At 45.8% G+C, this 22,298-nt stretch overlaps 1 protein-coding gene across 2 annotated transcripts in view; it reads left to right on the plus strand.

Annotated features, from left to right (window-relative positions):
- Positions 1–22,298, plus strand: part of TTC8 (tetratricopeptide repeat domain 8) — a 42,634-nt gene that overhangs the window by 10,812 nt on the left and 9,524 nt on the right. For both annotated transcript variants that reach the window (XM_056545626.1, XM_056545627.1), the window contains 10 exons: positions 8,259–8,379; positions 9,151–9,214; positions 9,300–9,459; positions 10,494–10,583; positions 10,822–10,866; positions 12,142–12,227; positions 13,639–13,726; positions 19,120–19,230; positions 19,762–19,901; positions 21,610–21,784. In XM_056545626.1, the coding sequence (XP_056401601.1) occupies positions 8,259–8,379; positions 9,151–9,214; positions 9,300–9,459; positions 10,494–10,583; positions 10,822–10,866; positions 12,142–12,227; positions 13,639–13,726; positions 19,120–19,230; positions 19,762–19,901; positions 21,610–21,784 (1,080 nt within the window). The remainder of the gene's footprint in view (positions 1–8,258; positions 8,380–9,150; positions 9,215–9,299; positions 9,460–10,493; positions 10,584–10,821; positions 10,867–12,141; positions 12,228–13,638; positions 13,727–19,119; positions 19,231–19,761; positions 19,902–21,609; positions 21,785–22,298) is intronic.

A 22,298-nucleotide genomic window follows, 5' to 3' on the forward strand; every position in this document is an offset into this window, starting at 1 on the left:
GGCGTCCATCCAAGCTATCTTTCCGGCCCCACTCCACTATCGGGCCCTCCAGAGATTAAAAGCTATGCACCTTCGACAAGGTCTCAGATATGCGGACGAGGTACCCCTCTGTCCGGAGGTCTCGGAGGAATTACAGTGGTGGCTTCGACATGCCGTCGAGTGGAACGGCAAGACCATATTCAATTCCAGTCCGGACTTCATCATAGAGTCGGATGCCAGCCGGCAGGGCTGGGGTGCTCGGTGCGGGGCGTCCTCCACAGGAGGGACATGGTCCGCAGAAGAGTCTCTTTTGCACATCAATGCGCTGGAACTCCTGGCGGCCTTTTTCGCCATCAGAAGTTTCTTACCACACGCATGCAATTGCTGTGTGTTATTGCGCATGGACAATGTGACAGCGGTCCAATATGTCAACCGCTTGGGAGGCTCGAGGTCACAAGTCCTGGCGGATATCGCAAAGGACTTTTGGCACTTCTGCCTTCTCCGCAACATAATTCCAGTGGCGGAATATATTCCGGGGGTTTCCAACTCGGTGGCGGATTGGAACTCCCGCTACCTGATCGATGCCAGCGATTGGAAATTGGATCGGCCAATTTTCTTGGCGTTGCAACGACTCTGGGGTCCATTTCGCTTGGACCTATTCGCCTCCCGCCTCAACCATCAGTTGCCCCGCTTCTACAGTTGGAGGCCGGATCCGGAGGCCTGCGCAATAGACGCGTTTCGTCAACGCTGGCCGGAGGGAACGCATTATGCGTTTCCGCCGTTCCCAATGATTCCCAGGGTTCTCCTTCACGTGGCGAACCAGGGGGCGACGATTGCGTTGATAACTCCCTGGTGGCCGACGCAACCGTGGTTTCCCCTCCTTCTTGGGATGGCGATCGACTATCCCCGGTTGCTTCCTCATTTCCCTCACCTTCTCACCAATCCGACCAAGGGTCTCCACCCTCTGGTGTTGGAGGGCAACCTGCCTCTCCTCGCGTGGTTGGTTTCGGGGTCTCAGAGTCAGATAACGACCTTTCAAAATCAGCTAGGGATCTCCTTGCCCTGGCCTGGGCCCCCGGGACTCGATCGGCATATCGATCGGCCTGGAGACTCTGGGTCCGTTGGTGCGATCAACGACAGATTGATCCGATTCATGCCTCTGTGCCCGTAGTGGTCAACTACTTAGCGGATTCCTTTGAAGCAGGGAAATCTTTTAGTTCCATTAATGTCTATCGGTCGGCTATATCAGCCTACCATTGTCCTGTAGACACCCTGCCTGTTGGCAAGCACCCTCTAGTGTGCCGCCTCTTGAGGGGCATTAAATTTAAACGACCCCCGCGTCCCAAGTACCAGGCCACTTGGGATGTTTCCAAGCTCCTGCAATTATTTTCCACTTGGGCGGATAATGACGACCTTTCGTTACGGCTTCTATCCTTCAAGCTGACCGTCCTTTTATGTCTGGTTTCCATAAAACGGATATCGGACGTGAAAGCGTTGGATGTCTCCAGGCGTCAATTTTTGCCGGAAGGCGTTCGGTTTTCGGTCGTTCGTAGGACTAAGACCGGAATTCACTCGGTCTTTTATCCTTTTTTCCCCGAGCATCCTCGTCTCTGCGTAGTTCGATGCCTCCAAGCATACGAAACGCAGACGGCGGGATTACGGTCAGAAGATTCCTCTCAGCTCCTCATTTCCTATGTCCGACCCCACCTACCGGTGTCATCGGCTACTTTGGCCCGGTGGGTTCGGTCCGCCATGGAGATGGCGGGGATAGATATCTCTCTTTTCGGTGCGCATTCCTCCAGGGGAGCGATGGCCACTAAAGTTGTTGCTTCTGGGGGCTCTCTTTCAGATCTGCTCTTAGCTGCGGATTGGGCGTCGGAGACGACTTTTAGACGTTTTTATTTCAGACCGGAGTCTCATGTATCCATGTCGGTCCTATCTACCGTGGGTTAACTCTGCTCTACATTATGTCATGTCTGTGATATGTTTCTTGCTGTAGCTTTGAACTTGCAAGATATGAGCCTCCTGTCTGATATATAAATCGAGATTTTCCTAGCTTGTGACGGAAAATATTAGTTATATGAAGACAGGAGGCGAGTATCTTCCCTCCCGACCCAACCCTGTTATGGTGTTCTTTTCTTTTCTGGTTTCAGGATATTGAAGATCGCCGGTGTCTAGGTGTCAGCGGCTGAGTTGTTCCTGGTCCCCGTTGGGACGTTTTCTACTGTTCGGTTCTCCAGAAGATGTCTGTCCCGAAGCTGGTCGTGCAGTGGCGTTTGGTTCTTCGTGTCCGTCATGCAGAGATGGAGTCGAGAATGAGTTGGTATCGACTATACAGTGTCGGCTATGACGTCGAGTCAAGAAAGAGGAGGAGTTATGGTTCAGCAGCCCCCTTTATAGGAGCCTCCTGGGCTATGATTGGCTACAGAGTCCTCAGAGGGGCTGCTGGGAGTTGTAGTTGAGAAAAGTTTTTTCTTTGAATACATTAAAACTGAAAGTTCTAATTTTTCTGCTATGGGCATTAATAAAGAAAGATTAATGCAAGATACTCGCCTCCTGTCTTCATATAACTAATATTTTCCGTCACAAGCTAGGAAAATCTCGATTTATATCCTGTATTATACTCCAGAGCTGTACTCACTATTCTGCTGGTGAGGTCATTGTGTACATACATGACATTACTTATCCTGTACTGATCCTGAGTTATATCCTGTATTATACTCTAGAGCTGTAGTCACTATTCTGCTGGTGGGGTCACTGTGTACATACATTACATTACTTATCCTGTACTGATCCTGAGTTATATCCTGTATTATACCCCAGAGCTGCACTCACTATTCTGCTGGTGAGGTCACTGTGTACATACATTACATTACTGATCCTGTACTGATCCTGAGTTATATCCTGTATTATACTCCAGAGCTGTACTCACTATTCTGCTGGTGAGGTCACTGTGTACATACATTACTTATCCTGTACTGATCCTGAGTTATATCCTGTATTATACTCCAGAGCTGCACTCACTATTCTGCTGGTGAGGTCACTGTGTACATACATTACATTACTTATCCTGTACTGATCCTGAGTTATATCCTGTATTATACTCTAGAGCTGTAGTCACTATTCTGCTGGTGGGGTCACTGTGTACATACATTACATTACTTATCCTGTACTGATCCTGAGTTATATCCTGTATTATACTCCAGAGCTGCACTCACTATTCTGCTGGTGAGGTCACTGTGTACATGCATTACATTACTTATCCTGTACTGATCCTGAGTTATATCCTGTATTATACTCCAGAGCTGTACTCACTATTCTGCTGGTGAGGTCATTGTGTACATACATGACATTACTTATCCTGTACTGATCCTGAGTTATATCCTGTATTATACTCTAGAGCTGTAGTCACTATTCTGCTGGTGGGGTCACTGTGTACATACATTACATTACTTATCCTGTACTGATCCTGAGTTATATCCTGTATTATACCCCAGAGCTGCACTCACTATTCTGCTGGTGAGGTCACTGTGTACATACATTACATTACTGATCCTGTACTGATCCTGAGTTATATCCTGTATTATACTCCAGAGCTGTACTCACTATTTTGGTTATGCCGCAGCAGGTTATATTGTCTTTCATAGATAGTGGGTACCTTTTATGGGCCACTTTTTATTCTCTTATTAGAGATAAGTAGGTGGTAGCTCTGTTACATATGTGGGCACAGTTGTAGGTGTCTGTATACAGATTATTGTGCCTCCATATACTATAGCGCATGGTCTGCAGGGTGGCAGTGATGACTCCTGATTTATTAGTTGAAATAACTTTATTTAAATGCGGATATAATCCTCCCTGACATACCCAGCTCTGCACTTCATCCATTCAGTTTGTTAAACATGAATTTATTTCCTTGCTGGATCCGTCCGGCATTTTCCTCAGGATATTCATTAGTTTCTTCCCGTATTTTAATTAGCGTCCTGCACCGTAACCAGACTGTGGCCCGGCCCCCGCTGGGCATTACTGACATTACATTTCCACCGCAGGCGGGAGCAGAGATTGTGTAGGAACCTTCTGACAGCGCTGTAAATTGCTTTTTATTTCCTCTATTATGCACGCTCGCCACTGTCTGCTCCGCTTCATGTTTTCATTTGTAATGCCTAAAAACAACGACCAGCATGGTAATCGCCCGAGAGACTCCGTGCAGCGGGATCCCCACAGATAGACATCTGCTTCTTCTGCAGATTATGGAGGTCAGATGCTCCTGATGGTTAGCATGGGGAAAACACAGACATATATATTTATTTATATATCACCAAAATAATACTGCAACACTCCAAAGCAGTAGTGGAAAACCGGGATAGCTTTTATTCCATCTTGGGCATCATGGCAACGTTTCAGCTTCGTGCAAGAAGCCTTTTTCAAGCAGTTACATAGTGCAAATGGTGGAGTATAAATATGGTGGATGACGTTACATCACTAATTAACATATCAACAACAATCTAGGTGAATACATATGAAATAGCGGCGATCAGTGTATAAAAACCAGTGTAGTGCATTTCAATCAGGTATGGATCGTTACATACAGCATGTGTGGATACAAGTGTAAAGTACAGTGACAATACAGTGGTATAAATCATGTAATAGACTTACAGAGACGGAAACCAAATGGAAAAGGGGGCGATCAGATGTTGTATTCCGATTGAGCTTCAGTGCCCACTAATAAATACAAAATAAAAAAGAGGAGATGAAAATTTCAAACTGCAAAATGTAACACTAGCATAACTGGGGGGAACAATTTACTAAGATTCAAGTGCAAACAGTGATTTAAACATTCACAATCGGAAAATCAACATTGAGACCATGGGGTCGAAGTGTATGAAACTCAAAGATCCATCGCAGCTCACAGCATAAAAGACCTGCGATGTGGTCACCCCCCTCTTTTAAGCAGTGGAATGTGGTCGATAAGAATGAATCGTAGATCACATTCAGTATGGCCATTCAATAAAATGCTTGGGCACTGGGAGATCAAGTCTCCCCTTACATATCGTGTAACGATGCTGATTGAAACGTGCACGGAACTCGCCAGGTGTCTCAGATATGTACAGAAGGTTGCATGGGCACAGTAAAACATACGCACCAAAACTGGAGGTACATGTTAAGTAGTGCCTGATGTTATACATTGTGCCAGTATTAGGATGTGTGATAGAAGGCCCTTTCAACATTTTCGGGCAGTTTATACAGTAGCAGCAGGGGAAACTGCCTCTGTTCTTCACTGTTAAATACCTCTGCCCTGTGGAGCTTTCACAAGCTTATCTCGTGAATTTGTCACCTGTTTGAACAAAAGTGGAAGAGATTGGAATTCACAAATATCTGGAAATGCACGTTTGAGTATATACCAATTGTTGTTTAATAATATGGGAGATAGCAGTGGATTGGTCATTGAATTACAAAGGCAATGCGGTTATCGGTGTCATTAATCAATGTGTTACGATCAATGGTGAGTATGTCAGTTCTGCATTGTGTGACCAGTTATTTTTTGGTACCCTCTTTTAACAAAATTAGCAGCCATATTGTCAAGTGTGGTGGAGATTAGCGTTTCGTCGCTAACGATTTGTCTGGCTCGGAGCATCTGACTACGTGGCAATGATCTGTCCATGGGTCGTGGTTATCGACTGGTATAATGCAAGATAGAATTACAGTCGGTTGGTTTAGTAAATTAGTGGAGAGTTGTGGAGAGATGTGCGACTCCTCCAATGACGCCACAAGCACATTGGCATACATTGGGGCCTCATTGCTCCCCATGTTGGTTCCGGCAATCTGTGCATAAAAAGTGTTATTGAACGTAAAGTAATTATTGGACAGAACAAAATCAAGCAATGGGGTAATAAAGTGAACTTTAGCGGGAGATAAATCTAGCGTACTCGCATTGGCAATGGCTGCAATACCCTGCTCATGGGGGATTGATGTATAAAGAGATTCACTATCAAATGATGCCAAAATAACATCGCCCGATATAACAATGGACTCAAGTTTTTTCAGGAAATCAGAAGTTTCATGCATAAAAGATTTTGCATTGTTGCATAGGGACGTGGTCCAAGAATATGGACACCTAACTAGTGATTGAGTCCTGCCCGTAGACGATCAGTCTTCCAGGGGGATCTACCAAAGACTTGTGTATTTTCCTTGGGTAACAAATATAAAACCGGTGTTACCTGGTGTACCACTTTAAGAAAGTCACAAAGAGATTCATTAATTAAATTCTGTTCTGATGCATATTTGAGAATGCAGTCCAATTTAGCTTCAATGTCACCTGGGAGTACCTGATACGTGCTGGAATCATTAAGTTAACGTAAGGCTTCATGGATGTATTTGCTTCTATCAAGGACCACAATCGCACCGCCTTTGTCAGTGGGTTTTAAAATTAGATTGTGGTCCTGGATAAATGTGTTGAGTGCCAGTAACTGGTCACATGTGAGGTTAGGATGTAGCAACCGGTGTGTGTGTGTGTGTTAGACCTTAAAGGGGTACTCCGTCCCTAGACATCTTATCCCCTATCCAAAGGATAGGGGATAAGATATCTGATTGCGGGGGTCCCGTGCAGCCGCCACGCCCCCTCCCATAAACTTGCATTGAGGGGGCGTGGCAGTGACGTCACAACCCCCGCCGCCTGCTCCAAGCGCTTGGAACAAAATGTTCCGAATGCTGGGGCAGCGGAGTACCCCTTTAAGGCAGAAATGTTGTGATGAACAAATGAGCAGAATGTTTCCAAAGCACTAGATGAAACAGATGGTATAAATTTACCCTTTTTTTTTGGTAAATCGTAATCAACAAATTTTGAAGGAGGGGGGGGGGGGGGGGAGGTGAAGCTGGAAGTGCAGGTGTGATCCCGGCTGGTTTATTAGTCGGATCAGCAAACCACACTTTCAGCTTGAGCTTTTGAAAAAATTGGTGCACGTCAACTTCTAGAGAAAACCAGTCTACATCATTAGCTGGACAAAAACGTAAACCCATACTCAGTAAATTCAATTGTTCAGACGACCGATTAATAGAGGAGATATTTACCATATTCGTTTTGCTTTTTCCTTGCTGGTTTCGGAGGGTGTGTCTTGGGTTGGTGTCCCCGGGATTTTACGGAGCCGCCAGTGGCGTCGTCCTCCACGTCAGATGGGTCATTGGATATTGGGCGGATATAGTTCTGTCCTCAGTTGAGCCTGGTCACTTTTGCGCGCGCACGCTCTCCCTATATTTGCCAATACTAAGCATGGCTGCGGAGCTCTTTCTGCAGCTGCGCACTTGCGCAGTTACACACATTTCCAGTTGATCCCCAGTGCCCAGTCTACATTCTGTGCAGCGCTCGGCTTGCACCTGTCACGTATTGCCAGCGCTTTTTTGTGCCGTCATGCAGGATCCGCCCAGAGTTTCCGTCTCTAAGTCTATTACATGATTTATACCACTGTATTGTCACTGTACTTTACACTTGTATCCACACATGCTGTATGTAATGATCCATACCTGATTGAAATGCACTACACTGTTTTTTGTACACTGATCGCCACTATTTCGTATGTATTCACCTATATTGTTATGTTAATTAGTGATGTAATTGTGATGTCACGTCATCCGCCATATTTATACTCCACCATTTGCACTGTTTGTAACTGCTTGAAAAAGGCTTCTTGCACGAAACATTGCCATGATGCGTAAGATTAAATAAACGTTTTCCACTACTTCTTTGGAGTGCTGCAGTATTATTTTGGTTATTTGTTGTGACCTGGGATCCCCTATTGATTGCACCCACCCTCAATTTAGCTATACAATACAAAGATAATGTATACCCAAAATTGTACTAAAAATGGTCTTCTGGTCTGGACAAGGAGGTGGTCTTCTAAAGAAGCGGTCCATGCTGGAAGTTCTGGAATGCATTGTATGTTTTAAACGAGATGTCTCATCCTAAACATTACAGAAAAACTTATCCCCTATTTGCAGGATCCCACTGAGACTCCCTGGGAGTAGCACATCACAACCCCTGCCCGAAGCGGGGACCGCCAGGCCCTCTTCATATATCTCTATGGGAGAACCAAAGATTGCTGAATGGCTGTCTCATAGAGATATATGGAATGGGTGTGGCGGCCCTTTAAGCAGCACTTTCGTTCAAGCTAGAAATACTTTGGGACATCTCTCCACGTCCTTATGGCCGTCCGTCTGTGCCTGTCCTTTCAGTGAAGACTGTGTGTGATGCCTGATTCTTACTTGTTTTTTTTACTGTCTCCCTGTAGGCAGCATGGAGCCTGAAGACCCGAGCCCTGACGGAGATGGTTTATGTGGATGAGATTGATGTGGATCAGGAGGGGATCGCTGAGATGACATTGGATGATCATTCTATTGCTCAGGTGGCACGTAAGTCAGATACGTCCTCTGGTACAATATCACCGGGACTGGTAAATTTCCTGTATAATCTACCGAATCCCCGGCAGACCCCATTCAAGTCAGTGGGATCTGTTGTGTCCCGGTGGAGTCACTTGTGCTCCAACCTGTTTTGGGGGCATTCAGTTCCAAAAAAAGCTAAACAGAACGGAACACAACGGCAATGTGACCTAAAATGTGTGTATAAAAATGGTGGATGTAATGTCACCTTAGACCTGGAGGGCAAGGGGGTTATTTGGGGGTCTTCTATATAAGTGGCATAAGGGTACTCCTACATGCGCTGAGCCATGGGGGACTGTGTATTGTTTCACGCTGATGACCACACTCCACCACCTGTACTTGCCACAAAGCTATGGCAATTCACAGTAAACTGCCAATGGTCCCCATGGCTTATCCATACCATGTATGAGCACCCTAGAAGTCTCTGACCCCCCCCCACACTCTTCCCTAGTCCGATCTCTATCACTTAGACCTCTTTATGCTTCCTTTTCCTTAACTTCCTCTAGTTGTAGTACTCGGTGAAGGAAATTCTACCTGAAATACTAATCCCCTTAGCTTTTCAGATTAGAGCCAAGTAGTGATCTGTGGAGCAGATGTTACACTCCACTAACCTGATTAAATATGTATACAGCCCGCCTGGCTCTATTATATATCTATAATTTAAAGTTGTTAAAGCTGTGTATTTTCTCAATGAGCGCATTTTACTTCATTGACTCATATAAGATGTGTGTAAATTATTTACAGGTCCTGGGACTTCCCTCAGACAAGCAACAGCAAAGAAACTTGAGGGTCCGAGTCCGGCAGTACGGTAAGTTACTTCATAACTTTTTTTTTTTTTCTTGTGCAGAGACATTCAGGTGTTTAAGACTGTGAATGTGTGTGTCTCCCTGCAGACCTGTTACTCAGTCAGGTCGGCCACTCACTGGCTTTGTAAGGCCCAGTACACAGTCTGGCCGGCCGGGTACCATGGAGCAGGCAATCCGCACCCCGAGAACTGCACACACAGCCCGACCAATCACCAGTGCCTCTGGACGATACATTCGACTTGGGACGGTAATTAGGAAAGAGTTAACAGATTACTCTCCTCTTTTTGTCTTATGTATTGGTAGGATAAGCGATCACTTTGATCAGGTGGGCTTACCTCTGGGACCCCGACAATCACTTAGAAGAAGGGGCACAGTACTGGTTAAAGGGGTATTCCATCCAAAGATATTTTATCCCCTATCCAAAGGATAGCAGATAAGATGTCTGACCGCAGGGGTCCCGCCGCTGGGACCCCCTGTGATCTTCGTGCAGCACCCGCATTCAATGCCGTGGCCTGACATCACGTCTCCAGTCCCAGAAACACAGAGGTTTCTGAGACTGGAGCAGCAGCAGGCATAGAATGTGGGTGCTCCCCTATTCTTTGGATAGGGGATAAGATGTCTTTGGCCGGAATACCACTTTAAGTGTTGCGCCCCCTTCTAATTTTTCCTTGCACTGTACTGCAGAAAGCTGTGGCCAGATTTAATCACTTAGATGGGGGATGTCGTTCCCTTGAACATTAGGTAGCCAGGTGCTCTGCTACGCAGGGGCAATCAGTTATGGGAATACCACCTGGACCCCCCCACTCCTCAAGACCGTGGTGGTCTCTAAGTGCCCATTGTGCTCTATTCACTGCTGTCCCAAGTAACTGAGATCTCATTAGGCCAGTGGTCTCCAACCAACGGACCTTCAGATGTTTCAAAACTACAACTCCCAGCATGCCCGGACAGCCGTTGGCTGTCCGGGCATGCTGGGAGTTGTAGTTTTGCAACATCTGGAGGTCCACAGATTGAAGACCACTGCACTAGGCTATCGCTGTCAGTCCCATAGCAGTGAATGGAGTGGTGCCCATGCAAGGTCACTTCTGTTTCATTTAGGGACCCACGGTCCATCCCACAGTGATCTTACATTTATAGCCTGTCCTGTGGATAAGTGAGAACTGAAGTTAGTGGTCATGGCCTTTAATGTTGCAATGGATATGATGGTGTTTTCACTGTTTTATACTTTTGTCTGGTAAGTTATTCCCTGAACTAATATATTGTATTTTATTACCCCCCCCCCAGGCTTCGATGTTGACCAGTCCAGACGGACCGTTCATTAACTTGTCCAGGTTAAATCTGTCTAAATATGCGCAGAGTCCCAACTTGGCGAAGGTCAGTGTTTGTTTCCCTATAACTAAAGTCAGTAATAGTTTCTGAGATGAAAGCAAAGTCAGTATGGGGGAAACTCAAATTCTATAATGGAATAATGCTAAGGTTATATACTATCAAGTGAGCGCTAGAATCATCTGTACGCTTACCGAGCAAACCAACAAAAGTAGGGGCCTTAAAAAAAATAAAAAGACATGTCTCCTATATAGTGATCTCTAAGTTTCCTATTCCTTTTTTGCAGACGTTGTTTGAATTCATCTTCCACCATGAAAACGATGTGAAGAACGTAAGATTTTACTCTCCAAGAACTCTGTTTCTAAAGTTTAGCAGAATTTCTGTCATTATTTGTAGAGGTTAGCAAATCACTATCAGTATTTCCACCAGAATCCAGGTCTATTGAATTATTCAGCAATTTGTCTCTTTTTGCAGTTGAAACGTTCACAATTGCATGAAAACGTCAGGTATGACACTTAGGTCTTCTGGGGCTGTATCCAAGAGACCTCGGTGTCATACCTGAAGTTTCTGTGCAAATGTGGCCAAATTGACTGCTGGACCAATCTTGCAAGACCCCAAAAAAGATGGAAAATAATGAATTTGTGTGAAAATACTGTAGATTCGCTCACCTCTAATTAGTTATAATTGTGTGTAATGATAGTAAGCTCCTTCTATTGTACCGGTTTTAACCCATTCCTGCATCTACTCATAATAACACTGTGATGTACTGTTATATCAAGGTGATCACAAAGACTTCACCCACACTATCTTCAGCCTAAATACAGCTGCAATACACACAGCAACCCCCTCGCTATGAACATAAGCCCTGGCCACATGATCACCTGGACTAGTATCACTATGGAGAGCCTAAAGATCCCCAGGGATATCTCTTACAAAAGCCTGGTAGAGCATGACACTGGTATAATAGGTGTCTGCATATCTCTGTACAGAGGGAAAAGGTACTGGTGTACCCATAGTCACTTTATGGGAGGAACTAATATTACAACATGTAAAATAATATATACTTATTGTGTTACTTGTACAAAGTACTGCTTGTTCTGAAGACAAAAGTTATTAGTTCATAAAAGGGGGAGAACCACCTTGGGTTAGGGGGACATTACCCTCAAATGTTTCATCTCTTGTGTTGTGTGTGTGTGTGTGTGTGTGTGTGTGTGTGTGTGTGTGTGTGTGTGTGTGTGTGCGCGTTTATAAGTTTATTGGAGAAAATCCTTGTATTTTTTGTTTTTTTGTTTTTACATTTTCTGCTTTTTTATTTATTTTGAATTATGGACGTGGAGAATGTGTGTGTGTGTGTGTGTGTGTATATATATATATATATATATATATATATATATATATATATAAATATAAATATAATATAATATAATATAATATAATATAATATAATATAATATTCTAAGCCCCTCAGGCTGTGCAGATGACAGTGATGGTCAGGCATTAGGATGACCTGATGTTTTATTTACTAAAAGAGCCAATCCAAGTCTGCAGGTTAGATACAAAATAATCTTATATAGTATATTAGTATTTTTATACTTGTGTTTTTTAGGCCTTGGAACTGGCTGCTTTAGCCACTGAAAATGCTCAGTTCAAGGACTGGTGGTGGAAAGTCCAGCTGGGAAAATGCTATTACAGGTATGATCCAGCAGTGCATATCCTTCTGTAGTATTATCTCTATAGTACACTCATTATATCTTATTTCTTTATTCCTCATGGTGTCTGTATCACTTTTGCGTTTACCATGATCTTGTGTAATACTTTGTATCATTTATATATCATAAGTCCTCCAGTATTGATTATTTCTCAGTGATCTGCTTTACATACAGTACTTCTCCTGAGTTCTGTAATACCCCTGTGTAAAACAGGAGCCCACTCTTCAGGCAGATATTAAAAGGGTACTGGTGCCGGAAAGTTATACTGATTAGTAAATTACTTCTATTTAAAAATCTTAATCCTTCCAGGACTTATCAGCTGCTGTATGCTTCAGAGGAAGTTGTGTAGTTCTTTCCAGTTTGACCACAATGCTTTCTGCTGACACCTCTGTCCATGTCATGAACTGTCTGGAGCAGGAGAAAAAACCTCTCCTACTCCAGACAGTTCCTGTCCAGACATGGACAGAGGTGGCAGCAGATCGCGGGGGTCCCACCGCTGGGGACCCCCGCAATCTCCCTGCTGCCACCTGGCTTTCATTTAGAGCGTCGCGTGCAGCGTTGCAGGCTCGTGATGTTACAGCCACACCCCACTCGTGACTTGACATCCACGCCCCCTCAATGCAAGGCTATGAGAGCTGTCACGCCCCCGCCCATTTGCTCCGTGCACCGGATGTCTGGGGTGCCGCAGCAGAGATCGCGGGGGTCCCAAGTGGTGGGACCCCCATGTGCAGACATATAGACATCTTATCCCCTATCCTTTTGGATTGGGGATAAGATGTCTAGGGGTGGAGTACTCATTTAACACTGCAACTTTGGCTGTAACATAGGTTGTGCAACCAAACAATACCTGTTAGGCAGCTGAAATGCAGTTAATAACAGGTTAATAGGATTGTGTTGCAACCAGCAAATAACCGTGACCAGAAGTCCACCCTGGATTAGTTTCTGGCAATTGTTGGGTCCTGGTCACAACCACTTTTACATTGCAACACAGCCCTATTCATTTCCATTAACTGATGTGGAGCAATTTAGGTAACGGGGATCTTTGTTCACAAGACCAGCGTCTCGGCCAAAGCTGCTGTGTAGCCCTAGCCTAAGAGCTTATATGTATTTATTATGGGCTCACTCCCCTGACGTGTGGGATTAATGGAGATAGAAATAGTACATGCTGCATAGTAAGAAATAAATGGCTGTGAATGACATCAACAAACACAAGCTCCTTCCAAATGTAGAACTACCGTAAACATTGTGTGACCTCTACTGTGACCTCCGGTAATCTCCTGATTCTCTGGCCTCTTTAGTCCTCAAATTATGAGAGCTGCCTGCAAAAACCTATCAGGATATATAGGATCAGTGCCCCTCCTTAATACCACTTGTTATACTTGTTGTTTTTGTAGATTGGGCTTGTACCGTGAAGCAGAAAATCAGTTTAAGTCGGCCCTCGCACATCAGGACATGGTGGATACTTTCCTGTATTTGGGAAAAGTAAGTTTCTGGAATCTTTATTATTACATTATAACTGTTAACCCCCAACGTGTGGCTCTTCAGCTGTTGCAAAACTAGAACTCTTAGCAAGGCTTGACCGCCTATGGCTGGGAGTTGTAGACTTCCCACAGCTTGACAGATTGGAGATCTCTGCATTATAATATCTTTACATGGAAGGTAATATGAATAAAGAATTTCTCTATGGTGGACATAGGGTCAGATAATTTTTCACTAGTCCAACCGGTTGTTTAACCCCTTAAGGATAATCTATAAACGTAAAAAAAAGTCTGGGGTCCTACGTTGACCACCAAGTACTGTCAATAATATCCAGCATGAATATTACAAGAAAAGAGAGAAGTTCTCCGGATGTGCTATAAAACGTAACTTTTACTACAGTATATACTTGAGTATAAGCCGAGGCCCCTAATTTCAACCCAAAAACTCAGGAAGAGTTATTGACTCGACTATAAGCCTAGGGTGGGAAATACATCATCCCCCCATGTCATCATCCAGACCCCCGTCATTAACACCCCCATCATCATCACCCTGTCATCATCCCCCTCGTCATCATCCCCCCCCCCCTTCATCATCACCGCCTTCAGTGGTGTTCAACCTGCGGACCTCCAGATGTTGCAAAACTACAACTCCCAGCATGCCCGGCTAGCCATCAGCTGTCCAGGCATGCTGGGAGTTGTAGTTTTGAAACATCTGGAGGCCCGCAGGTTGAAGACCACTGTGGCCTTCGTCATCATCCAGACCCTTATTTAGTTTTCTACTCCCCTCCCCTCGGTGGGAAGGAAGGGTGAGCTGGTCCGGGCCATCTATGCTGCAGGGACAGTCCGGTGGGGAGGGTTAGTCGTTCCGGCATGTCCATCTTCACCGGGAGGCCCTCTTCTCCGCTCCAGGCCGGTCCCGGACTAGTGACGTTGCCTTGACGACGACGCACAGGGACTTTCATGTGCAGGGACGTCACAGACGTCTGCTGTGCATAGACGTCCCTGTGCGTCGTCAAGGCAACGTCACTATTCCGGGGCCGGCCCAGAGCGGAGAAGAGGGCCTCCCGGTGAAGATGGACAGGCCGGAACGACTAACCCTCCCCACCGGACAGTCCCTGCAGCATAGATGGCCAGCTCACCCTTTCTTCCAACTGATGGGAGGGGAGTAGAAAACTAAATGGGGGTCTGGATGATGACGAAGGCCGCAGTGGTCTTCAACCTCAGCATGCTGGGAGTTGTAGTTTTGCAACATCTGGAGGTCCGCTGGTTGAAGACCACTGAGAAGGGATTGACAGGTGGAGAGTTCACTCAAGTATAAGTCGAGGGGGGGCCTTTTCAGCACGAAAAATCGTGCTGAAAAACTCTGCTTATACTCGAGTATATACAGTACTTATCATTAAAAGATTCTCAAATATATAGTGTGTGAGTAGTTATATTGCACAATGGGAACATTTTTGCCATTGTGCAAAATAAATACCCACACACCATATATTTGAGAATCTTTTAATAAGTAGTAAAACTTACATTTTATAGCATTTCCGAAGAACTTCTCTCCTTTCTTGTAACCCCTTAAGGACCAAGCCCATTTTAGTTTTGCATTTTCATTTTTTTCCTCTCTCCTTCTACAGACTAGGACGCGGGGTTGTTTTTTGCACGACCAGTTGTCCTTTGACATCACTAATTTTACCATAAAATGTATGGTGCAACCAAAAATATACTATTTGTGTAGGGAAATTAAAAAGAAAAGCGAAATTGCAGATTTTTGAAGGTTTTTTTTTTTTTCACGCCGTACAATTTACGGTAAAAATGACGTGTTCTTTATTCTGTGGGTCAATATGATTAAAAGGATACCCACTTTTCTATTATTGTTGGGCTTAAAAAAAATTGCAAACCTTTTAACCAAATTATTACGTTTTAAAATCCCTCTTTCTCTATCGGCTCCATTGAGGGACACAGACAGTGGGTGTATCTTGCTGTCTCTAGGAGGTGACCCTATGGCAACAAAAACAGTTGGCTCCTCCCAGCAGGATATAGCCGCCTTCAGGCTCTGAGCTAGTCAGTTTTTTTTTCTCTTCGATCCCGGGCCCCCCGGTCTCCTCCCCTGGCGAAGCAATTTCGTGCGGCTCTCCAGTCCCTGCTTCTCCAGGCGGTCATAGTTCCCGTCCCCCGAGAGGAACATTTTCGGGGTTTTTATTCAAATCTCTTTGTGGTCCCCAAGAAGGACGGTTCTGTACGGCCAATCCTAGACTTCAAGCGTCTCAACCGTCATCTTCGCATCCGCCACTTCCGGATGGAATCTCTCCGCTCGGTGGTGGCGTCCCTGGAACGGGGGAGTTCCTCTCCTCAGTGGACATCAAGATGCCTACCTCCATGTGCCAATATTTCCGGGCCATCATCGGTACCTCCTCTTTGCGCTTCCGGAGGGGCACTTTCAATTTGTAGCTCTTCCCTCCGGCCTAGCCACGGCTCCTCGGGTCTTTACGAAGGTCCTTGCGCCGTGTTGGGCCTGTTAGGATCGAGAGGCATCTCGTTGATACCCTATCTGGACGACCTTCTCATCAAGGCTCCATCCAGAGCCCAGACTCTGGAGAATCTGGACGTCACTCTCAACACTCTGACTCATTTCCACTGGCTGGTCAATCGGGACAAGTCAGTCCTCCGGCCTACCCAGTCTCTAACCTTTCTGGGGTTTCGCTTCGACACGGCCTCTGCCCGAATTTATCTTCCGCCGGATAAGTGTCTGGCGCTCAGGGGTCGGGGTCCGCTCCCTGCGGACTCGGGCATCAGTCTCCATCCGCACTTGTATGGGAGTCCTGGGTCGGATGGTGGCAGCCATGGATTCCGTGCCCTTTGCTCAGTTCCATTACCGCCCTCTCCATCTGGCGATTCTTTCTCGATGGAACAGGTCGCCTCTGTCCCTGGATCATCAGATTACTCTCCCTCCCAGGGTCCATCAGTCTCTGCTCTGGTGGCTCCGTTCGCCCCTTCTTCTCCAGGGGCGGTCTTTCCTTCCCCTTCATTGGCAGGTGGTTAAGACGGATGCCAGCCTGTCGGGCTGGGGCGGCGTGTTCAGGGATTGGACAGTTCAGGGTCTCTGGGCTCCCCAGGAGACCCTTCTTTCGATAAATATGTTGGAATTACGGGCGATTCTTCTTTGTCTTCTTCTTTGGGAGTCCCGGCTTCAGTCCCGTCCTGTCCGTGTCCAGTCAGACAATGCCACTGATGTGGTGTACATAAATCGACAAGGCGGCACTCGCAGCTCGGCAGCCATGGCCGAGGTGACCAAGATTCTCATCTGGGCGGAAAGCAAGGTTCCGGCCATTTCGGCGATCTACATTCCAGGAGTGCTCAACTGGGAAGCGGACTTCCTCAGTCGGTCCTCACCCGACCCCGGCGAGTGGTCTCTTCATCCGGAGGTCTTCACGCAGCTCTGCGGCCTCTGGGGCTTTCCGGACGTGGACCTCTTCGCATTCCGGCACAGTCGGAAAATTCTTCCATTTGTGTCCAAGTCCCGGGACCCTCAGGCCTTGGCCGTGGACGCCCTAGTGATTCCTTGGACGGGGTTCGCTCTGCCTTTTCTGTTCCCTCTTCTTCCGCTCCTTCCCAGAGTGCTGAGGAAGAGCTCAAGGCAGCGGTCGTTTCCGGACTTCTGGTAGCTCCAGATTGGCCCCGAAGGTCGTGGTATGCCAACGTAGTCAGGCTCCTGGACGACGCCCTTCTGCGCCTTCCGCTTCGCCCGGACCTTCTCTCTCAGGGTCCTCTTTGCCACCCCAATTTACAGTCGCTGCATTTGACGGCGTGGCGGTTGAGACCGCGGTTTTGAGGGCCCGCGGGTTCTCCTCACAAGTCATTCACACCATGCTCAAGGCTCGTAAGCCCTCCACCGTACTTGGAGGTCTTCTTTTCGTTGGTGTGAAGCTTAGGACTTCTCCCCGGTGACCTTCTCAGTTCCCAGTCTCCTCTCCTTTTTACAGCCGGGGCTGGAACTGGGATGGTCTCTTAGTTCCCTTAAAGGTCAGGTTTCGGCCCTTACTGTTCTTTTCCAGCGGCCCCTGGCTTCTAATTCTCATGTCCGGACTTTCCTGCAGGGAGTGGCGCACGCTGCTCCTCCTTATCGGTCACCTTCTCCCCCTTGGGACTTGAACTTGGTTCTGAGTGCCCTCCAGGGTGCACCCTTTGAGCCCCTTAGAGAGGTGTCTCTCCGCCTCCTTTCTTGGAAAGTGGCGTTTCTTGTGGCTATCACCTCCATCCGGAGGGTGTCTGAATTGGCAGCTCTTTCCTGCCGTTCTCCGTTTCTGGTGATCCACCAGGACAAGGTTGTTTTCCGGCCAGACCCTTCCTTTTTACCTAAGGTGGTCTCTGCTTTTCATCTCAATGAGTATATTGTCCTCCCGTGATTTTGCTCGGCTCCTACTCATCCTAGGGAGCGCTTACTGCACGAGCTGGACGTGGTTTGGGCTGTTCGGTCTTATCTCTCCATCACTTCTTCGTTTCGTCAGTGTGATTCCTTTTTCGTCCTTGCGGAGGGTCGTCGCAAGGGACAACCTGCTTCCAAGGCCACCATTTTTAGGTGGATTCGGTCTGCCATTTCGGAAGCCCATCACTGTAAGGGGAAGATTCCTCCTTTCAGGGTTGTGGCTCATTCCACTCGTTCTGTTGGGGCATCCTGGGCTCTCCAGAATAAAGCCTCGGCCTCGCAGATTTGCAAGGCGGCTACCTGGTCGTCTTTGCACACTTTCTCGAGGTTTTACCGGTTTCATGTTTACCAGGACGTGTCGCACATGACCCGAGCATTGCTCTGATGTACAGGACGTAAATGTACATTCTGATGTGCGAAGTACCGCCGCACCAGGACGTACATTCACGTCGTTAATGGGTTAAAGGCCACACACTGCGAGATCTATAACAGTGGGAATGATGTTTTGATTACAGATACCTTTCATCTCATTTTTTCTTTTCATGTATTTTCTCAGAAGCTGATTTGCAGGTTTCCCATATTGCATTATTATCTTCTCTTATGACTTTCCAGAGAGAAATTATAGCAGCGTAGTAGAAGAGCAATAGTTAAAGATGGGGACGTGACGTCACGCCACCTCCCATAGACTTGATTGGAGGGGTGTGGTGTGACGTCACTAGGGGGCATGACCGTGATGTCACATCCCCGTCTAGGAAGCAGCACCTGGCACAGAATTCTGGGGGCTGCTCCGAGATAGCAGGGGTGCCCGGCGGCGTAACCCAGACGATCATACATCTTATCCCCTATCCTTTGGATAGGGGATAAGATGCATAAACCCGGAATACCCCTTTAATAAATTACACAATACTTTGTGTACAGAGCAGCAAAATCCTTTTATAACCCAGGAAATGATTTACAAAGTTTCTTCTTTTGTATTTCAGGTGTACGCTCGCATGGACCAACCTCTGACAGCGCTCTCTATCTATAAACAAGGTTTGGACCGGTTTCCTAAAGAAGTGACACTTCTGTGCGCTGTGGCACGAATCCATGAGGTTGGCTTCAGCAACTGCTGTCTTTTACTGTGTATTAAATCACTGCCAATAACCGGTCATGTACAGATCTCTATAATAAACATTTTATATCTGTGGTAATGTGTCTGAGGTCACAAACTTTGCTGCTGATAACATTTTACATAACAAAAATTTGAATGTGGTACATTGGGGCTTATTTACTATATTCTAAGCTTGATGGGTCCTAATGCAGAAGTTCTCCTTGTGGTGGGGGGGACTGTATATATGTGATTACACACACAAGGAAGGACTTGTGCACATTAGGCATAAACTAAGTAATCACTGCTCTGCCATTGGTTGTAGCTCAAACTGTGTCCTCAGGACACAAATACAGTTAATGGTGACCCAAATAACTGGTGCTAGTGACCACTCAGATATGTTAAGGGGGCTTCAGGACCCTCCTGGTTTCGGGGTCTAATCGCAATTACCACCTCATATAGCCATGCCACTGGTTTTTACAGCCAACTTTGCCTTAGTGTCTTTCTATATTGTTTCATCCTTCTTGTCATTTAGGAAATGAACAATCTGACGTCTGCCACAGAATATTACAAAGAGCTTCTCAAGCAGGACAACACCCATGTGGAGGCCATCGCCTGTATAGGAAGTAACCACTTCTATACTGACCAACCTGAGATCGCTCTCCGCTTTTACAGGTTAGTTGCGCAATATAGGTAACATAGGCCAAAAAATAATAAAGTTCAGTGAAATAGAGTTCAGGTGGTTATACAACGGAAAAACAACCTGCATCATGTAAATGGGAGTTTGTTCCCTTGCATTGTGAAATAATTCTGTTACAAATACGAAGGTCATTAACCTTTATAATGTAATATCTAACCAGATTGGGGGAGATCTATCAAATCCTGTCCAGAGGAAAAGTTGCTGAGTTGCCCATAGCAACCAATCAGATCGCTTCCTTAATTTTTCTGAGTCCTTTTCAAAAATGAAAGAAACGATCTGATTGGTTGCTATGGGCAACTCAGGTTTTGATAAATCTTTCTCATTGCTTTAGTCCTGAAAGGACATATTGTAAGCCAGCTTTCACACAAGTGTATTACGAACCTGATTTTCTATCCATATTTCCTAAAACCTTTTGATCTGAGCAAAACATTGGTAACTGAGATGCGGCTAACATTGTTCTTGTCACTGAAGCACTGTTTCCACTCGGATATTGAGCCCCAGCTGCAGTACATAGGAGCACTTGCACGCTGCATTGTGTTTTGTAGACTGCAGCTGTCACTTGAAAATTGGAAAGTCTCACCATGCAGTGTACGGAGGAATAAAAAAAAAAATTAGATGGCAGAATCACAGCAAGTTATCCCCTCTGGGGCCATAAGTAACATACTGACTGTGATAAGAAATACTGCACATTATATACTGAATGTTATAACCTCTGATCTGGAGATATCGGGTTAGGCGAGGTTCACAGGGCCATTGTATCCCGTCCCGCTATTCTCCCGTCCCATGCTAAACAGACCATGCTAACAAACGGATGCAAACTGATGCAAAAGGATGCCATTAAGTGGCACCCTGTTGCATCAGTTGTTAATCCATTCATTTTCCGTTTTTGTGTCTGGCTACTTCTTTGCTCCTCACACGATCTCTGAGCATGCTCAGATGTAAAAATGGATCAAAAACGGATTGAAAAAAAACGGGTGCAAACGAAGACATTAAAGGCTCGTCCGTTTTCAATCCGTTACACATAAACTTCAATGTAAAATTTATAATATCCATTTCTATTCCGTTATTCATGATGGAAGAAAAAATACTGCCTGCAAAAAAATAACGGAAAGGAAAGCAAACGGGTGATAAAGAATTGTCAAAAATCGCATTGACATCAATGGGATTCTTTTACAGCCATTTGCCACCTGTTTGAAAAGTATCCATCGGATTGATAACGGGCATGTTGTCGTGTGGTAATAACTTAATGATGAATTATGGTCATAATTCATAATAATAAAGTCCATCAAAGTCCCGGTCTTACTTACGCTCGTCCCTGAAGCTAGTCTGAGTTCCGCTCAGTCACTCTTCCCATAGTCACTCTGGGAGCCCAGGCAAAATAGCGAAGGGGTAGGGTGACTCTAGGAACCGTCACATCCTCCTATCACTGCTGAACAGACTATACAGCTTGTTTGTTGTCTGTTACCACGGAGACTCATAGCCCTGCACAGGAGCTGTAGTAACAAATTGTTAGGAAATTTTTCGCTTCTGTTGCAAAGTTTCCTCAGTTTGTGTGTTAAAATAAAAATATGTATGGGAAGGTGGACATCCTTTTTGGGAAGTTTTGGGGGTGGAGGTGGGGAACGAAGGGGGGGCCTCATTTTCTTTTCTCCATCTAATAACAGTATTTTTTTTACTCCACAGGCGCCTCCTGCAGATGGGGGTGTACAACTGTGAGCTGTTCAACAATCTGGGGCTGTGCTGTTTTTACTCCCAGCAATATGACATGATCCTGACCTCTTTTGAGAGAGCATTGTCCTTGGCTGAGAATGATGAGGAAGTCGCTGAGGTCTGGTACAACCTTGGTCACGTTGCTGTGGTATGTCCGGACATTGGAGACAAAAATGGCAAATGCGTTTGATTTACGATCGTGTTTTCCATTTTTTTGAAAATTGATGGCCTATTCTTAGCATACAGTCGGATAAGTAGAAAATCCCTCTTTAGGCGCTGCTTCTCCCAATGGATACACTCGAGTCAGGTAGTCGATTAAAAGATAATTTTTATTTTGACCAATGACTCGTTTCAGGTATTATTAACCCTTCCAATCTGAGGAAGGGTTAATACACGAAACACGTCATTGGTTAAAATAAAAATCATCTTTTAATCGACTACCTGACTCGAGTGTATCCATCGGGAGAAGCAGCGCCTAAAGAGGGATTTTCTACTTATCCGACTGTATGCATTGTGGATAGCCCTGCACCGGCTTCCACATCCCTACGGCATCTCAGCACCCCCCGGATACCTCTACTCGTGTGTACCCCTTGTATCGGGGTGATATGCGCATATCTATTGTGCTCAAGGTGAGCACAATATTTACCACATTTTCCAAATTT

This window comes from Hyla sarda, chromosome 11 (assembly GCF_029499605.1).
Source record: "Hyla sarda isolate aHylSar1 chromosome 11, aHylSar1.hap1, whole genome shotgun sequence".
Taxonomy (NCBI): domain Eukaryota; kingdom Metazoa; phylum Chordata; class Amphibia; order Anura; family Hylidae; genus Hyla; species Hyla sarda.